General features: G+C 54.4%; 2 protein-coding genes across 6 annotated transcripts in view; both read left to right on the top strand.

The window, feature by feature from the left end:
* Nucleotides 1-82: 82 nt before the first annotated feature.
* Nucleotides 83-15,989, top strand: STK36 (serine/threonine kinase 36). 3 transcript variants are annotated; one of them, XM_026792261.2, is made up of 26 exons: nt 83-262; nt 1,110-1,250; nt 1,699-1,776; nt 2,205-2,335; nt 2,577-2,826; nt 3,227-3,320; nt 3,581-3,750; nt 3,967-4,169; nt 4,251-4,371; nt 4,479-4,622; nt 4,892-5,071; nt 5,287-5,384; nt 5,731-5,827; nt 6,555-6,696; nt 6,977-7,104; nt 7,694-7,798; nt 8,008-8,106; nt 8,295-8,389; nt 8,706-8,769; nt 8,939-9,049; nt 9,194-9,268; nt 9,642-9,816; nt 10,219-10,366; nt 10,569-10,728; nt 10,949-11,608; nt 11,708-15,989. In XM_026792261.2, exons 1-26 carry the CDS (start codon nt 83-85, stop codon nt 11,894-11,896), a joined length of 4,038 nt encoding a protein of 1,345 aa, XP_026648062.2. In that variant the 3' UTR covers nt 11,897-15,989. The 3 variants fall into 3 exon arrangements, with proteins under 3 accessions (XP_026648062.2, XP_005485335.3, XP_026648063.2); XM_005485278.4 differs by having other exon boundaries at nt 10,868-11,608; XM_026792262.2 differs by lacking the exon at nt 8,008-8,106 and having other exon boundaries at nt 10,868-11,608.
* TTLL4 (tubulin tyrosine ligase like 4) overlaps nt 11,920-18,037 on the top strand; it is a 27,128-nt gene continuing 21,010 nt past the window's right edge. The window contains exon 1 of one of the 3 annotated variants that reach the window (XM_005485208.4): nt 11,920-12,237. The gene's annotated coding sequence lies outside the window, so the exon portion shown is untranslated. Of the gene's footprint in view, nt 13,665-18,037 lie in introns of all 3 variants that reach the window. The other 2 variants (XM_074548667.1, XM_026792264.2) reach the window with 2 other exon arrangements.

Here is an 18,037-nt window from a genome sequence, read left to right as displayed (position 1 = left end):
GGCTCGTCCTGCCTTCCAGCCGGTGGGCAGCAACAAAGCCTGGGCCGGCGGGGGCGACACTCGCCCCGGGGAACGGGGCCGGATGCCGCCCCGCGGGAGGAGAGGTGCCCGCGGAAGGGGACTCGCTGCTCCTCCCCGGCCTCCGTGCCTCGGCAGCTCGGCGGCCCCGTCCCGGGCGATGGAGAACTACCACGTCCTGGAGAGGATCGGCGAAGGGTCCTTCGGGCACGTGTACAAGGGGCGCCGGAGGCACAGCGCCCAGGTGAGGGGACAGGACTGGGGCTCTGCTGTGCGGGGCCGGGGCTGATTTCTGCTGCCTCTTGAATTCTAACTCTACCAGGATTTTGGGACCCGGCATCTATTCGGCTTTCTGCTGACGGTCCTGACCAGCTCCAGCTGGCACTAAGTCATCTGGATTCAAGGGACATCAGGAGCGACCTCAAGAACTCAAAGCAGAGCCAGCACTAAATTTAGATCCTCTGAAACCCCCAAGACAAGCACCCATAGCTGGTGCCTGACTATTACTAGAATGAATGTGTTTTCCTCTTAGCAAGTTCAACCTCCTTCCATTTCAATTTGTAATTCCCATGTCGTCCTCCCACATGCTTCAGTCCCCTCATCATCATGGGTCTCTCTGCTATACCCATTCCAGCCTATTGATGTCCTTCTGGGCCAAAAACCTGGCCACAATATTCCCAACATGGTGCACAAAATTAGAAATAAAGGTCAGTAATCACTTTGCTGCAGTTCCTGCCTGTTGATACAGCCCGAGGTGCTGCCAGTGTTCCTCATTTCCAGGGCACACTGCTGGCTAATGTTCTGCCTGCTGTTCACCAGCATCTCGAGGTCCTGTCCCATATTTCTGAAGTCCTGGTTTTATCTGTGTTCACTGATTGCATTTCTTTGCTTTAAATGCCAGTGTGAAAAGAAGTGTGAGCAGCAGTATTGATGTGCAAGGGCCTGGGGAGAGCCCTAGGTCCAAGTGAACAAATGTCTCATTGTTCTACTGTATTTGTTCAGCTGGAACCCTGTTTGGGTTAAAAGCTGCCTTTGCCAGGGTGGGTCTGACCAGGAGTCTGGTCTGATCCCAGCTTTTCCTGCTTTGGAAGGTGGTGGCCTTGAAATTCATCCCCAAGGTGGGGCGGTCTGAGAAGGAGCTGAAGAACCTGCAGCGGGAAATTGAGATTGTGAGAGACCTCCATCACCCCAACATCATCCAGATGCTTGACAGCTTTGAGACTGCTAATGAGGTGAAGGGGATTACTCCAGGCAATGGCTTTTGCTTGACTGGGGCAGGGGAACAAGGGCTGTCCCCTGCCATTGTAGGGACATCTTTCTCAGGAGATGCTGGTGACTTCATCTCAGGGTCTAGTTAGTGTTTTTCAGAGCCCTTTAGTATGTGCCATGTGGGGAGCCACCACCTGTGTGGGCTGCACTAGGTCATGTGCAGAGGTGTCCTTCCTGTCCTGTCCTTCCCTCTTGTCTTGTTTTTGCTGGCTGAGATATGGACTGCTACAAGACCTCTGTCAAGTGCCAGGTCTTTGCTGCTGTCCAGCCATGGGAGCTCTCTTCCATTCCAAGTCCCAGCCCAAGCTGATGGACTTTGCATAATGCCACCCAAACACTATCCTCAAATTTCTTACCCTGCTTTATCCTGGTCCCCAGGGCCTGATCTCACCATGTTGCTCTTCCCTCCAGGTGGTGGTAGTGACTGACTATGCAGAGGGAGAGCTCTTCCAGATCCTGGAGGATGATGGGACCTTGCCTGAGAGCCAGGTATCTCTGTCATTGCAGTGACCATGCAGTGTTTGCTGCAGGCTAGAGAAAACAGGACCTGTGTGCCTGCAGGCAGAGGGTCTCAGCTGTGAGCCAGGAGATGGCAGGAGGGTGAGGGTGCCTCTGGGACTTTACCTGGCAGAGCTTCTGAAAAGGATGGAGAGAGGGCCAAGTTGGTATTGTGGGACAGTGGGGCCCTGCAGAGACCTCAGTTTCTCTGTTCCCTTTACAAGGGCCACAGCACTAGACTGCCTTGGCTATTGGCCCACTCCAAGAAACTGCTGGCCCGCAGCTGGGGTTGGTCCCTGCCCCAAACTGGACAAAAGTAGAAGTAGTGTGGGAGCCAGGCTGTAAGGGACCTAGCCCCTGTGGTTGTGCCAGTGGGTGGCACCATGGGACACAGGGTGAGGCTTCTGTGTCTCTGCCAGGTCCAGGCCATAGCTGCCCAACTCATCTCTGCTCTCTATTACCTGCACTCTCACCGCATCCTGCACCGTGACATGAAACCCCAGAACATCCTGCTGGGCAAAGATGGTGTTGTCAAACTCTGTGACTTTGGGTGAGTGCTGGGGGCCAGCTTGAGGGGAATGCTGGGCTTTGGAGCAGCCAAGGGATTTCCTGCATGCTGTAGAGGAGGAGTGGGGGAGTGTTTAAGGGGGCCTGGATTCTGTGCATATTTAGAGGTTAACCTGAGAGGGGAGATTTTGTTCTACAGAGGAGGATAAACTCATAGGGAACTCCCTGGGAGCTGCAACAGATGTTTCAGCCTGGACTTGAGATCTGTGCTTTGCTCTGAGCAGGTTTGCCCGTGCCATGAGCATCCACACCATGGTGCTGACGTCCATCAAGGGCACCCCGCTGTACATGTCCCCTGAGCTGGTGGAAGAGCGGCCGTATGACCACACAGCAGACCTGTGGTCTGTGGGCTGCATCCTGTACGAGCTGTTTGTGGGCACCCCTCCCTTCTACACCAACAGCATCTTCCAGCTTGTCAGCCTCATCATCAAGGACCCTGTCAAATGGCCTGTGACCATGAGCCCAGTGTTCAGGGTAAGGGCTGGGGCCCTGTCTGCAGGGTGAGATCTGTTAATGCAGTTCTGGCCTCACCTGCTGCCCTGGTGGGTCACTCTTGGCTTTTATGTCCCCTAGCAGGGACTTCAGAACACAGAAAAGCAATGAGAGTTGGACCTCCTGGAAGGGGAATCCTTATCACTGTTATCAAATGTCTGCTGTCCATAAGCTGTGAAACTGGGTCTGACAGCAGAGGAGTGATTTATTGGGTTGTGAAGGGGAATGCCTTGCCATCTGCCCCAAGCACTAGAGGTAGTCCTTTCCCAGAGCTAGGCAGGAAAGGCAGGCCTCCTGGGTGCCCTCACTGAGGGAGACTGGTGGGCACACTGTGCTCACTGGTGGGTGCTGAACGTGTATCAGTGATCCTGCTGCTCTGCAGGACTTCCTTCAGGGATTACTGATGAAGGACCCCCAGGAGCGCCTGTCATGGCCGGAGCTGCTTTCTCACCCCTTCATTGCTGGGCGTGTTACTGGTGAGTACTTACTCCTTTTCCAAAGCTGTCCAGGTCTGTTTCCTTCTACTACTGTCTGGAGACTGGGAGGACCTCCCTGCCCGGCTATTTTTACTATCCTGGTCTATGCCTCTCTCCTCTCAGCTTTTTCCAAGCACTGACTCCTAGCTCCTGCTCCTGGTCTTGCTCTGGGTTCCTTGGGATTCCCCTGGGATCTCAAGAGAGATCACTCTGTGTCCCACGAGAGAGCTGCTGCTGAAGTTCTCCTCTTGTCTCCCCAGTGATTGATGACACAGAAGAGCATGGGATTTCAAACCCCTTCACCATGAAGCTGTCTCCAGAGCTGCAGGCCCTGAAGGAGCAGCAAGTCCATTCCATGGTCCCCAGGAGCAGCTCGTCCAGGATCTTGAGAAAGGCCCAGCAGAAGATGGTTGAAGAGATACAGAAAAAGGTGGAGAAAAGTCTGAGGTTCCCCTGGCTATGTCTCACAGTCAAGGCAAAGGAAGGACACTGAAGCAGGCCCTGGGGGAAAACACAGGAGTACCTGGGTCAGACTGGGGTGTCAGCAACACACAAGGCAGGATGTGCAGTGCTCATGGTGGTAGGGTCTAGGGGACTCATCTGACTGAGTAACCCTGCCCTGACCAAACTTCTCTGCCATCACCAGGGTCAACTGAAGGCAGGTGATCCATCTATGAAGGATTCTGTCAATGGACATCCCACACCTAGACCTAGACCAGCATCAGGGAAGGCAGCCCCTGAGGAGAGGGAGCCATTGGCTGCCTCCAATGAGAAGAATCCATATCTCCTGCAAGGAAAGAGCAGCACAGCAGAGTTTGAGGAGTTTGAGGAGTCTCCTCCCACCCCAGGGTGAGGGAGGCAGAGGCTAGGGCAGGAAGAATAAGGAAAGGAAAGGTCTTTCTGTACTGACTGTAGTGTTTCCTTGGCCAGGCAGCACAGCCTCTCTCAAGACTATGAGTGGGAGTTTCTTGGAGCAGGTTCCCCTCCACAGCCTGATGCTGGCAGGGCAAAGCCCTGCAGCAGGCACAGCATCGTGGACCTGGAGACTGAGGTAAGATGGTGTCTTCAGTGAGGACAGCAGGGCCCAGTTGCCAGGGGCTGCTACAGAGGCCCTGGGACTAGCAGGTCTGTGTCACCAGTCCTCTCTTCTGTGGCTAGGAGCTGGAGAGTGATGAGGAGTGGCAGCAGCTGAGTGAGGACACTGAGGCCTCAGCCATGCAGCTGAGCATGCCTCTGGGCCTGCTGAGGGACCCAGCTTTCCAGCACCGTGTCCGGGACCGCCTGGCAGACTCTGCTCAGCAGGTAAGGGATGGCTGGCCCAGGCAACTAAGACTGGAGACTTGGATGCTGCCTTCTTCATCAGGATTAGGTTGGAAACATATGGAGAATCCTCAGTTCAGCCAGCAAAAAGGTCCTCTGCTTCTCCAGGAGTTGGAACTGTCTTGTGCACTTGGCTTGCCATCTGCTGCTCTGCTGTCCCCTGCCTGAATGGGTTGAAGGGCTGCTCCATGGCTGGTGGAGACACCAAAACTGCTGCTCATTATAAGCTCATCTGCCTTCTCTGTGTCCAGGTGCTGGAAGGGATGCTGGAGGGAGCCTCTCATCTTCGTTCTGTGCTTCGTGTTATTGGCAACCTCCTGTCTACCCAGTGTGACGCTGAGCTGCTGGACCACTTCTGCCAAGAGCTGAATGTTCCTCTGTCCCTGCTGTGTCTAGCCAAGCAGATCCTGGAAAGTGCTGTCACCAAGCAGGTGTGTGTAGAACCCCAGGGAAATATGGGCACTTTCCAGCCCTGCAGAGTGCTGCTGCTGAGGAGGCCCTGGTGTCCTGCTGGATCTGGCACACAGGTTCCTCTTCCAGGCCCCCTTGGGAAGGGGGAGGTTCTGGTAGGGAAGGATCCTGTTGTAGTGGTGTGGGGATGGCCAGCAGACAATCCCCATTTGTGGTTTCTTTCTGGATTCTGCAGCAGCCCTGGTGTATCGCTGTGCTGACAGACCTCCTCATGGTGACAAAAGTTTATTTCAGCAGTGAATGTAGCCTGGAAGAGAGTGGGCAAAAGGACAGGTAGGGACAACCTTCTGTTTCCTGAGGTCTCGTGTGGTCACTTTGGGGACCACAGGCAGTAGGTGGAAGGGTGATGTTCATACTCTGCAGCTGGAGTTGTCTCTGTGGGGGAGCATCATGGTCTAAGTGCTTCATGCCATATTGCTGTGCTCAGAGGAGCACTTTCCTTGAACGGGATTAACTGAAGGCAAGGCACAGCTGACAAGTCTGGTGGTGCTGCCTGCTGACAGCAGCTCACAGTGTGAGTGAGTGCTGCCTGCTCCATTAGCCAGGGCCATGTGAGCCTGTCCTCACAGCAAGGGGCCATGCGTTTCTCTGCACTCACCTGTCCCTGCTCTGCCCCCAGTCTGCAGGAGAGTGCTGACTGCTTCCTGGCACTGCTGCCGGAGCTGCTGGCTGTGCCAGTCGACAGTGAGATGAGACTCTGCCAGCAAAGCCTCCTGGTAAGGGTGCTCCCGTCTCCCTGCTTCACACCCTCTGCCCCCAGGGACAGAAGCTCCATGGGGGTGTCTGTGTGTGTTGGAGGAACGCAGCCTGAGGACCCTGCTCCTAACTACGGGGCCTGATGCGTTCATGTCAGGGCAGGCTGTCTCACCCATTGGGGTTTTTGTGGGGAATTGCATACAAAAGAAGGTCTCTGAAGGGGCGCTTTCACTGGCCTTACCGTTCTGGTGTGGCTTTACTAGCTGAGCCAATGGCCAGTGCAGTCCCTTGTACACACTCTTGCACAAAAAGTGTCACTTCACCAGACATGGCCCTGGCTCTGCTGCCAAGAGTTCTGTTGCTGGGATTGTGCTGGGTGGGCACAGCAGGTTCTCAGCATTGGAGTCTGATTCACATGTGGCTCAGGCAGGAGATGCATACAGGCTTGCATTTGGTATCTTTTAGCCTTTGTTTTTGAGCAAAAATAGCTGTTGGGCATGCTCTGCCAGGCTGTGATAGAGGTGAGGAGGGACACATGCCTCCATGTGTACCCCTCATTTCAGCAGCATGCAGCCAGATGTGGGTCCCATACAGTAACTGTCTGGAGTGGGCATTTGGAGGTCCCTGAAGTTCCAGCATGAGTCCTTCTCCCATCTCTTCTGTCCTCCCACAGCTTCCTCCTGTGCTGTCCTTTTCTTTCCTCTCAAACTCAGTCTGCAGCGATGGCAACCTCTGTGTCTTCCCCAGTGCTTCACCCAGCTCTGTGAGAGCCTGGACACAACAGACCCTTCTGTCTCTGCACAATTCTACACCAGGCTGCAAGAGGAGCATCAGCCCCTGCTGAACAAACTCCTTCAAGAATCCATCTTACAGCAGCCTGCTCTTCGAGGTAGCAGTGATAGCAGCTCACCACCTCTTCCTGGGGTTTCTTCTCCTTTCTCCCCTTGGGCTCCATCAGAGCACTGACAGCCATCGTAGTGTTGTTGGCCAGAAGAGGTGGCTGAAATTTATCTGTCCAGACCCCTGCTAACTTGGGCTCTCCTCCCTCAATCCCAGATCTCACCCTTCTTATGTCACAGACCTGACTTTTTCTCTCTTGCCATCCAGCCCTACCCTGCTGCCCCTCAGCACCTTTAGCACAATGAGTCCCCAGCTCTGTCCCTGTGCAGGTGCAGCAGTGGAAGGCAAGTCAGCCCATGACCAGAGCCCATGTGTGGCAGAGCTCTTCCTGGCTGCATTGGCTGCTGCATGCAGCATCCCCCTGGACAGAAGCAGCTGTCGGGAAGCCAAGCAGCAGGTCAGACCAGCTCTCTGTACAGGGTGAAGAGGTGTGGTCCTCCCAGGGGCAGCAACCCTTTCTAGGAGGATCTCTTTCTCAACAGTAGAGTGGAGGGCTGGGATCCTCTGGCTTTATTGGCTGCAGGGCTCATATTTGTGGGCTGCACCTCCCCAGCCAACAGCTGACCTTGGGAATGTAAGGATTCTTGAATCAATTGAGACTCAAACTTAGGATCTGAACTGTGAGATGGGCTAAGTAAAGAACTAGGCAATGCAGGGAAAACAAGAATTCTTTTATTACAGTGATATGAACTGTAGGAAATCTGAAATTGAAGGGGTAGTAAGAGGGAAAACAATTACAGGTTTACATTTGATTATTTAATGCTGGGTCAACAAGGAAGGAAGGAGGAATCTTACCTTGCTCATCTCAACTGTGGAACTGTGCATCAAAGCCATGCTAGGTGATGGCAGATAGGCATCCCTTAGCAGACACAGGCAACATGTAGGAAGCAGATGTTTCTTTCATTAAATTGTTGCTAGCATCAAACCCTTCCTAGTCTGGGCAGTGCTTCAGGTGCCCAGAGTCCAAAACAGGCTGATTTCTGCAGGTTGCTTACGCAGTAGCTGAAAACCTTATGGAAGGAGAGAGTCAGCAGCTTGCAAGGCTGCTGGAGAGACTGGAGGACCCAGGCTGCTCCTTGAACATCCTGAAGGTAATGGCCCAGTCCTTTTATCTGGCTCTGCCCAGAGGTGCCTGGGCCTTTGCTCTGGAATTAGGAGTATGGCAAAGAGGGAACTGTGAGCTTAGCCCTCAATGGTTCCCATCTGCCTGGTGTGAGTTGTTGAATAAATGAATCCATGGTAGCCATGGAGTGGAACCTGTCTGCAGGGGCTGGTGGCATCTCTCCCCTCTGCCTTGCAGATCCTCTATGCTGGCTGCCATGCCTACCCCAGCCTGTGCCAGCACCTGGGAAGGAGCCAGCCTCTGTGGGGTTCCCTCATGCAGATCTTGCAGGGTGAGGTAGGACTGACCACAGCCCTCATGGAGGGGTAGGAGTGTGGGCAAGCAGGATGCATTCCTCTGAGCACTGGTCAGATGAATCTGTGGGGGAAGAGGAGTTTTAGGGAGTTAATCAGAAGAGTGCAGTTCTCCTTTGGGGCCCAGAAACACCTCCTCCTTCTCTGCTATGACTTCTGTTCCTTTGGTAGGTCCCTGTGCTGGAGGTGACCCAGGAGGCAGCCTGTGAAGCCTCTCTGTACCTGCTGGCCCTGCTCACCCTGCAGCTTCAGGCATCCCCTCCCAGGTAAGCAGACACTTTCATTCGTGGGTGGGAGAGGAACATGCCCTGCCCTGAACAGCACTCTGTCCTGCACACTGCCTGGAGCTGGAACCTGGTCCCACTGATACCTCTGACCCATACATACCAGCAGAATGCTGGGCAGTGTGGGTGGGTGCTGGGGATGTGTTGAGGATGACCCAGTGCAGACAAGGAGTGCTGTGAACCAGGGCTCCTCCTGAAACATGGCTGCTTCCCAGCTGTGTGGGTATTGGATGCTGCTGTTCTGCATGATGTGGAGCTGTGGGAACATAGTGCTTCTCTCCTGGTCCCTGCATTTCAGGTGTGAGGAGATGGTTGCCCTGGCTGTGGATATCATCACCCAGTCTCCTGTTGTGTCTCTTGTGGTAAGCCACCCCCCCACCAGAGCCACTACTGAGAGCCTTGCAGACCCCTGCATCCCATTTGGGCCTTACTGTTCCTCACTCAGGGTGGGATGAGGCCAGGGATGAAGGGTCAATAGTGACTGAGCAGATGGGAAAGTCCCAAAGGTGCTGAACTCTCCTTGTCCCACAGGGTGCTGCAGCATTTCTCCTGGCACAGCTCAGTCGGCATGGGGTGGCTTTGGAGCTCAAGAGAGAAAAGATCCTACCAGTGGTAACAAATGTGCTGACTGCACCTGCTGAGGTATGGGATGGGGACAGAGAAGCTGGGGACCCATGCATACCCCACTGCAGAGGTGTGCAAAGAAGGGCTCAGAAGGGTGCAAGAGTGATGCTGCTGCCCTCAAGCCCAGCACCCAGCTTCAGAGTGTCTCCCACTCTCTTACAGCTGCAGCTCCCCCTGCCAATGGGTGCTGGTCTCTATGATGGGTTGTTTTTCCTCCTGCTGAAGCTCCTTGAACAGGTACCAGTCTAGCCATGTCTTCTGCCTGGTCTCTGCCAAAAGGTGTGGTGGCAAAAAGGCCTGAATGCACATTGGTAACGAGGCTGAGGGAAATCAGGAACTGTGCAGTTTTGGCTGCACAACCCCATGAAAGTCACCTTGTGTCCCTGCAGAGCTGATGGGAGAGTGGTGGGTGGGGAGGGGTGATCCATGGGGTCACTGGAGTGAAGAAGGGCAGAGATGCCCTGGGACTGACACTGCTGAAAGGTGCAGGAGGACTCCTGGCCCATAGGTGTCTAGCCCTGACCTTCAGAGAACCATGGGACTGGCAGAGCCATGTATCAGAACCCTGGGGGGCCATGAAGGCCTCTGACATCTGCCTGTCTGCCTCTAGGAGGATGTGGTCTTGGAGCAGGGCTTTGCTTCCTCTGAACTATGGAGCCTGGTCTGCCATTGTGTAGCGGTGGTGCTTCATGTGGGCACCACCAGTGCAGTGCTGGAGGAAGATCCACCCCCAAGCGCTGGTCACCCCACGGCAGAGCCAGACTGGAACCTCCTCTCCTCTCAAGGTAGGAGCTGTGGGACAGCAGGGCATCTGCCCTGGACCCTGCTTCACATCCTGCCCTCACACTTGCCCATGTCTGTCCCCTTCCACATCTGTTCCCTGAGGCCAGAGGACACAGGTGGTTTTTTTGAGGATTGCAGTGTCTGCTGAGGAGAGAGGGCTGGGCTGGCCCATGCTGTGCCCAGCTGGCAGCAGCTCAGCTGAGCTGGCTGTGGAGGAGCAAAAAGGATGTCTGTGCTGCTGGGAATGTCCACTGGCAGGTGTGACCACCTGGGTGGAGATTTTCTGGTTTTTGCAGGGAATCACAGAATCCACCCTGGAGCAGGCTTGAGAGAGCACAGACAGAAGTGAAGAAACATTACAGCCTTCCCTATCTTTGCCCTTCTGCCTGCTGTTTTCTCTGCAGGAACTCTGTTATTCCTCAGCCTGGCCCTCAGCATCTTCACTCGTGAGTCCCACCAGTGTCTGCCTCAGCTCACCCAGTCCCATGGTGTCCTCATGGTGACACTGAAGAGACTGCTGTCCCCTGGCTTCTTGGCAGGCGTGGCACAAATGTGAGTTGTGGAAGGGCTGAAGTGGGCAGAGCTCAGCTGCTGAATGGGGCATGGACATGAGCACACCAAGGGCTGAGAAGTTTCTGACCTGGCACTTGCAGAACCTCTCCTTAGTGACTGGCACAGGGAATGCCCTTTGCCCCTTGCCCTGAGGTTTTTTTGATTGTCTCTGTATTAAGCCCTCTTTCTTTCACTAATTCAGGCAAGCAGGAAAAGATGGGGACCCTGAGGTTGTCCCAGATGTGGTCATCCAGGTCTGCCAGCTCCTCTCTTTCCCTTTTGCCCTGGATGTGGATAAAGACACCTTAGCACTGATTATGGAGGCTGTGAGAGATACCCAGATCCCTGCCCAGCTGCTACAGGTACTTTCTTGGCCCTGTGTTCCCCCTACAGTGGTGACCCCTCCCTGCTGGCTGCTTTCAGCTGCTGCCTTCAGCTGCTGCTTGGCTTGGCTCATGTGTGAGCAGTCACTCAGCAGTGCTGTCTGTCCTTCTGCCTTAGGTCTGCACTCACCATCTGCCCTTCTCATTCACCGAGCTCCCCATGGGTCTCTTGTGCCAATTTGTGGTGTCTGATATACAGGTCATAGACCAAGTGGTGAGGGAAGCTGCTGCCTCGGAGCACATTGTTGCCTTCTTGAAGTCTGTCTTGTCCTCGGACAATGTCATACTCACAAGTGACCTCCTGTCTCTCCTGACCCACGTGGCCCGGGCCAGTTCCGAGCACCTGCCCTTTCTCCAGAGGATCCTGAGGGACTCAGATGTGGCTGACCAGCCACTGACCTACCTGCTCAGCCACAAGCAACACCTGATACGGGCCAGAACCTGCAACTTGCTGGGCAACCTGCTCCGGCACAGCTTTTCCCCAGCGCTGCAGAGCCAGCCAGGTTGGCTGGAGAGGCTGCTGGAGTGCCTGTGGGACCCGGCGAGCAGCGTGCGCAGGGCAGCCACCTTCGCAGTGGGCAATGCCGCCTGCCACGCGTCCTGCCCGGTGGAGACGCTGGGCCGGGCCGTGCCCGCGCTGACCCGGCTGCTGAGCGACTCGCGGGCCCAGACGTGCCACAACGCGGCCCTGGCCCTGAGCAACCTGGGCCAGCGCGGGGAGGAGCTGCGGGATCTGCTGATCCAGAGCGGGGCCCTCGACCGCCTGCTGCAGGTGACCTGCCAGGACCCGCGCAAGGCCGTGCGGGAGGGAGCCCTCGAGGCGCTGCGAGCCCTCAGCCAGCACCCGGGGATCCAGCAGGTACGGCACCGGGACCCCGCTCCTTTGGGGGACCTGATAGAGCTGTAGGAACAAGGGTCAAGCTGGTGGGTGACTCCTGTTCCTCTCTTGGCTGTGCAGGTCCTGCTGTCCCTCAAAGCCACCGAGAGGCTGGCGGCGCTGGCCGCTGTCAGTTCCCAGCCGCCCTTTGCCCGGCACTGCGAGCCGCTATTCCGCCGCCGGTGCGAGCAGCTCCTCCGCCGCCTCGCAGCTCCGCCCGGCCGCGCGGGGCCCAGCCCGCTGTCGCCGCGTACCGGCGCTGAGCGGTGATGCCCGGGCATCCCGGGACGCCACGGACGCTTCCTTCACCCTCCTCAGGCTCCAGCCGGACCTTCCTTGCAACCCGCGCTGTCCGCCTGAGGGGGACTCTACCCGGCCGTCTTTACCCGGGGTGCCCCCCGCGGGAAGCCGGCCCTGACAAAATGCCCGTTCCTTCTGTAACCGCGCGTCTCCCGCCGGCTCACAGAGCCGCGCCGCCGCCAAGCTCCGCCACGCCGCCAGGGGGCAGTACAGCCCCCGCCGCGATGGCTGCCGGGAGCTGTAGTCACGTGGGCCCGCCGGCTCCCCATGGTAACGGCGGCGGCGGCGGCTCCGGCGGGCCCGGGCGGGTGGTGAGTATGGCGGCGTTGCCGGCCTGTGCTGTGGGGGTTTGCTCCCCCTGTGTCTCCCTGGGTTGCACCCTCAGAGTCCCCCACTGGGGCCCTTGTCCCCCCGCGTTGCCTTCCCGGCTCCTCCGCCCCATAGCCGTGCCCGGGCCCCGAGGAGGCACCTCGCTCCCGCCCGGGCCTGCTCGCGGGGCTCGCCATGGCCTTGTCCCGTGACACCGTGGCGCGGGGGGGCGGTTTGGGAACGCTCTGTGCCGAGACACGCTGGGGTTGGCGGCCTGGGCGGCGCTCCGGCGCCGGGATAGAGCATCGTGGTAGCAGCTTGGGCATCACAGTCTTTCATTTGGAGAAATGAGACACAGCGTGTTCCCCGGGCGAGCGGCAGCGAGGAAGGGCTGGCTCCCCAGCCACCCACGGCCCCAGGGAACCTCTCCAACGCTACTTGGAGTATTAGGATGGAGCTGAGATCGACCAGGCCCAGGTAGAGTGCTGGGACATCCTGGTTGTTCATCCTTTCATAGGGGTCTTGGCTCTTGTGTTGTAAAAAGGACCGTTTAGTCTGAAAGATGAAAGACAGAGCTGCATTGAGACAAGCCTGGAGTATTTCCTGAATGCCTCCAGGGTTTGGTCAGGGAGTGAGGAGTGAAGGTGTGGGGAAACCCTGTGGCATTGTGCCAGCATCCTATGCATTGCTGTGGATGTCTGATGGGAGGCAGAGTTCAGCCCCACAGCTACATATCAAAGCCCTGCCTACATGACCCCCCTGAGGCTTGCCTGTCTTTCTTATTGTGGTGTTCTCCTCACGGAATGGGCAGATGACATCTAGTGACTCCCGGATAGTTTGGGGGAATTTACAGTGGATTGTTTGCCTTACTATAGTTTTATAGAATAATATTTCCACAATTTTCACTGTTTGTATCCAGCAGATAATAGCATTTCTCTGTCCTTTCATTGCTCTCTTGCTGCAGTTGTGTTAGGTAAAGTTGGTTGATGACAGTTGTCCCCTCCCACACCTCAGTCAAGGGGTCCTTCAGCCCAGCAGGGATCGCATTTCAGGGAGGAACTGAGGGGACAAATGTCACCATCCCCACATAACAGCGCCTGCATGGAGGTGTCAAATCATTGACACAGGTTGGGGGCTTTGGCTGCTGCACCAGCCTGGCTGGGTGCCACTCCTTGACATTTCCCAAGTTCCTGCCATCCATGGGGTCTGGGAGTATTTGGCAGCTTCTCACCTTGAGTCTCTGTTTCTTCTCCACTCCTGAGCCCTGAGAGATTGCTGTATGGAGTGAGGGTTTTGCAGTGGCTTCAGAAGAATTTTTCCCAGCCCTGTCAGGACATGGAAGAGTCCTCAGCACATACTGAAGGACAAATCTAGGAACCTTTTCTTCCAATTGCAGCTATGTTTCAGTAAAAAGTATCAAGAACAGAAGGTGGGTTGAGAAATAATGTGTCTTGAACTAATTGGGTAGTTCTTTTCTCCTTGCTGTATGTTGATATTTTATACTTGTTTCACTCACTCAAAATCCTCCACTTTTATTTTTCTACTAAAAGCTAGTCTGCCTAAGATCAGATGGAGCTGTGCTGACTGCCCTCAGATCCTATGCTGGTGGCCAAACTCTTACCAGGTCTTGCCACATAATTCTCTTTTCTCCCATCATGGAGAAAATGAAAATCAATTGAAAATGCTGTCCCTTCAGTTTGGATCTTCAGGAATGGGCTGTAGACCTCCATGGTGAAATGCTGTTAAACACCTCATGGTTTAGCTTGTTGCTTTTAACTCAGACTCGTTTCTCTGCTCCTGTTTGTGCTGCAGTACAACTGCTTCTGTTGCCCGTGTGATGAAAAAGTGCAAATTGGGTGGGAGCAAGAGCAGGCACTTACCAGCTTCACTGCTGGGGAAACAGAGCTGCATGATCTGCTGTCAGTGTGCACTACATCTGCCTCAGGGCCTGGGGAGTCTGCCAGGGAGAAAAGTTGATATTCTTTGACAGCAACAGGAGCTCCATGCTCTGCCCTTTGCTGTGGCCCCTGCACTGTCTGGTCACAGCCAGGTCAGCCCTCCCGGGGTGAGCACTGAGCTGGCCCTTTATCTGAAGTGTCCTTGGTGCCCTCAAGCTATAGCCCTGGATTTTCTGCCTGTTGTGCCAGAGTTCCCCACCTCATCTGGCAACTGTGTTTCAGTGCCCTTAGAGTGATAGCAAAGTCCCTTGTGAAGGCAAGCACAGGAGCCTTCAGTCCCCAGCCCACTCTGTGTGTGCATGGAGGGAGGCCTTTGCTGCAGCACAGGGTGAGGTGCTGGCTGGATTGCAGCTCTCCCATGGCTTGCTCCAGCATCCTGCTGTCCCTGAGGTCTGCCTCCACCTTTGGAGCAGGAGAACACACCTGAGCTACTCTATTTCTCTTGCAGGGCAGTGCCCTTCTTAGGTAAAGGGTCTTTTCAGGCACCCATACACCCATACTTCCTCTATTCAGTGTGGAGTTCAGCACCAGAGCTGATGAATGGAAATGACCAACCCTGGCACAAATGTAATCCTGGCATGCTGGTGGAATTTGCTGATGCATCCTCACAGAGGTTGATTTCTCACTGTTGTTTTGTTTTGTTTGTTTTTTTTGTTTTTGACCTGAGTGGCCACGTAAAAACTTGATGTCTTGATTGGGACAGAAATTGGTTGTCATCCTCTGGATTTGCACACAAAATGTGGTTCTGCAAGGATTGCAGTGAAGCTGAGAGGGAACAGTGATGCTTAACTATGTGGCAAAGCAGCACACCAGGCTGATGTACCCAAGAGCATTTCTGCAGTGGCCAAGCTGCCTCTGAGCTGTGTTGTCCTCTTGGACAAATTGTGGCCAGCAGCACCCTCTACTCTTCAGCTTGAACTTGCTGGTGGCCTCAGGTGCTTTGGCTTGGTGTGTGGCTGCCCTTGAGGCCACTCGATTCTTGGAGCTGACGTTGGGGAGGGAGGGCTGTTTCCATGCTGTTGAAACACAAGTTTGTAGCTAGCTATGAGGTGTTGGAGCACTTTTAGGCACTCAGTTTGTTTCAGATCAATGTTGTTGATCTTGTTCAAAGTTTTAATTTTTTGAAGGAATACAAACCCTTATTTGTAAATGTATTTTTGTTTTAAAACCTGTTTGTTTTGCATTGTTGTTAACTTGCTTGTTCAAGCTTTAATCAAAAGCACCAGAGCTGCAAGTGAGGAACTTGGTGTAAACTCAGGTCTTGTTTAGAAAAATGTGTTATCCTTTTTAATAATAAAGAACAAAACAGAATATGCACCCTGCAATGGCATAGAAAACTATAGCAATTGCAGTTGTCTAATCTCTCTTCCTTGTGATTTCAGGCTGTGTGTGGCTGACAACACATTATCAGGTCAGCTTGCAGTGCATACATTCACAAGCTCTTGTTATTTTAAGTGTATCACCAAGCTGCACTTAAAATAACCTCCACAGCCACACTCTTCTAACAATGGGATGATGTGCACACCCGGGCTCTTGATGTCTTGTCCTTTCCTGTTTGGAAGAGGGCTGTGAGGAGCTGCCACGCTGCCATTAGAGGAGCACATGCTGCAGTGAGGCTCAGGCTGGAAGAAAGGGTTTTTACTGCTATGTACTGGGGTGTGCAGAGGCTGGGCACATGTTGGCCCTGTGCTCTAGGGATGTCACATTTGTACAGGCTGTGGCAGTGCTCCAGCTGACCTCCCAACACTTGCAAGCAAGCTGTATGGCAATAAAAGGTGCTGGCAGAATAATTGTAAGCAAGTGCAGCTGTACAGTCACTCCAACAGTGACAGCTTTGGCCTCTGTATTGTGTGTCAATAAGTCCAAGTCAAAATCCATTAATTACTTGGGTTGGGTTTGAATTCCAGCCTGGCCAGTTCAACCAGGGCTTTTCCTAGCTCATGTTTCTACAATAAAATTTTAAGAGTGTTATTTTATTGCCATTCTGAGATGCAGAACAGAGTCCAGCTCCTTTCTCATAGAGTTTGGTTAGCAGAGCTAGGGGCTGCATCAAGCTGTGATCTTTGTCCATCCCAAAACTCCAGCTGAATTAAATATAAAGGGAAAACTTCTCTACTGGTAACCAGCAGGGATTTACCTGGGGGCAGGTGACGTGTTTCCTACCCAGAGCTACAGAGATGTGGCAGCTGCTGTCCTGTTGTGACCACAGCCTGGCACGTGAAGGTGCCCCCCTCCATCTCCATCAGTTCTCCTGGATGCTCAGCAGCTGCTTTGTCAAGCTGTCCTTGCAGTAAGGATGGGAGACAGTTTTCAGGTGGGCATTAGAGTTGGCTGTGCTGGCATGCAGAAGGTGTGAATGGGGGGAAGGACAGGCAGCATGGACTGCTGCTATCAGTCTGGATGCATCCTGTGAGGGCATCTTCCTTTCATCCTTCCTGCCCCTCCTGCCCCTATCTCTGAGCTCCTGTGTCTCCACAGGGAAACAGTGATGGTCAGTAGCTGTTGGCCAACCTAGGCCTTACCTGAAAGCTCTGCTAAAGGCCCTGCAGCTTTCTTATGCAGCTGCTGCTTCCTGCACACCCCTCCTCTGTGCTGGCCCAGACACTTCTGTAACTTCATGACAAAACTGCTTGGGAGGGGCCAAGCTCAGCACATCTCTGTCTGCTGCTGTGGGGCTGCGTTCCAGGCAGTGTTAGCTAAGGCTGTGCCATGCCCAGACCTCCACCCTGGCAGCCACAGCTGTCAGCAGCACCCCCGTGTCTGTGTCAGTCACATCTGTGCCACCGTTGTCACTTACTCCAGATCAGGATCACATAGGACTTGTGCTGGCATTTTCACACCTGTGTGTAAGCTGACTGTGAGATTCACAGCCCTTGTTACAGCTTCATTAGGCCACATCACTTTTATTTTTACAGCAGGATGATTCACTGATAGCTGTAAAGCCGGCTGGAGATGAGCTACAGATGGCTTTCACTTCAGGCTGGTTTTACAAGGTCATTCACAGCCGGGTGAGAGTGCAGGCGATGACCAGACTGGCAGTGCAGGTGGTGATGCCAGTGACAGATCCTCTAGGCAGGAACACTTTCATTCTCCTTGGATTTTAATTTGATCTTTAACACCTATGTTCACTGGTGTGCTAGGGTCACTTTGTGGTCCGGGTGTGCTTGTGAGCTGGAGGGGACAGAGTGTGCAAGCCAAGCTCTGCTCCCTTGTTTACTGGTGGAAATTTGAGCTGGGCAGGGGACGGCATCTGAGCCACAGCTTCTTCCCTCTGTGCTAATCGCTGTGAATGTCACAACACAGCCAGGTTTGCTGCTGGGGGCAGATTGGGTAGCAGTGGAATAGTGTTGTACATCTCTGTTGTGGGATTCTCTTCTCTGGGGTTTGGAGGCCCTCTGGGCTGCAGCTCCCACTGGGATGCAGGTGCCCTGTCCTCATCAGGAGTTCTCAGCTTGACTGTACAAGCACTAACAAGCAATGCAGCCCTATGGATGTGGTATGGACTCGGCATTTGCCATATTTCCTTGCAGAGCTTGGCAGGGTAGCAGCTCTCCTTGAGGATGTATACCTCCTATGGGATCCTGCATGGGATGTTCCATTTCCCACATCCTCTGGCTGAGGTGCTGCTGAGCTGGTACGTGCTGGAGATTGGAGCTGATTCACAGGCTGAGAGGGTCTGGCAGGTGTAGGTCTGTCTGACCCAGCTCTGTGGTGGTGCGAGCTGCTGTGATGGTGCTACAGAGCAACATCAGGGTCTCCAAGCTGCACTTTAACTGCTGCATCTGAGGCTTGTCTTTCAGGTGAGAAAGGAGTGTGTATGTGTATGGCAAGAAAAAGAAGAGTG

This window comes from Zonotrichia albicollis, chromosome 10 (genome assembly GCF_047830755.1).
Source record: "Zonotrichia albicollis isolate bZonAlb1 chromosome 10, bZonAlb1.hap1, whole genome shotgun sequence".
NCBI lineage: Eukaryota > Metazoa > Chordata > Aves > Passeriformes > Passerellidae > Zonotrichia > Zonotrichia albicollis.
The sequence above is the reverse complement of the archived record's forward strand: the minus strand, read 5'-3'. Positions and strand labels throughout refer to the sequence as shown.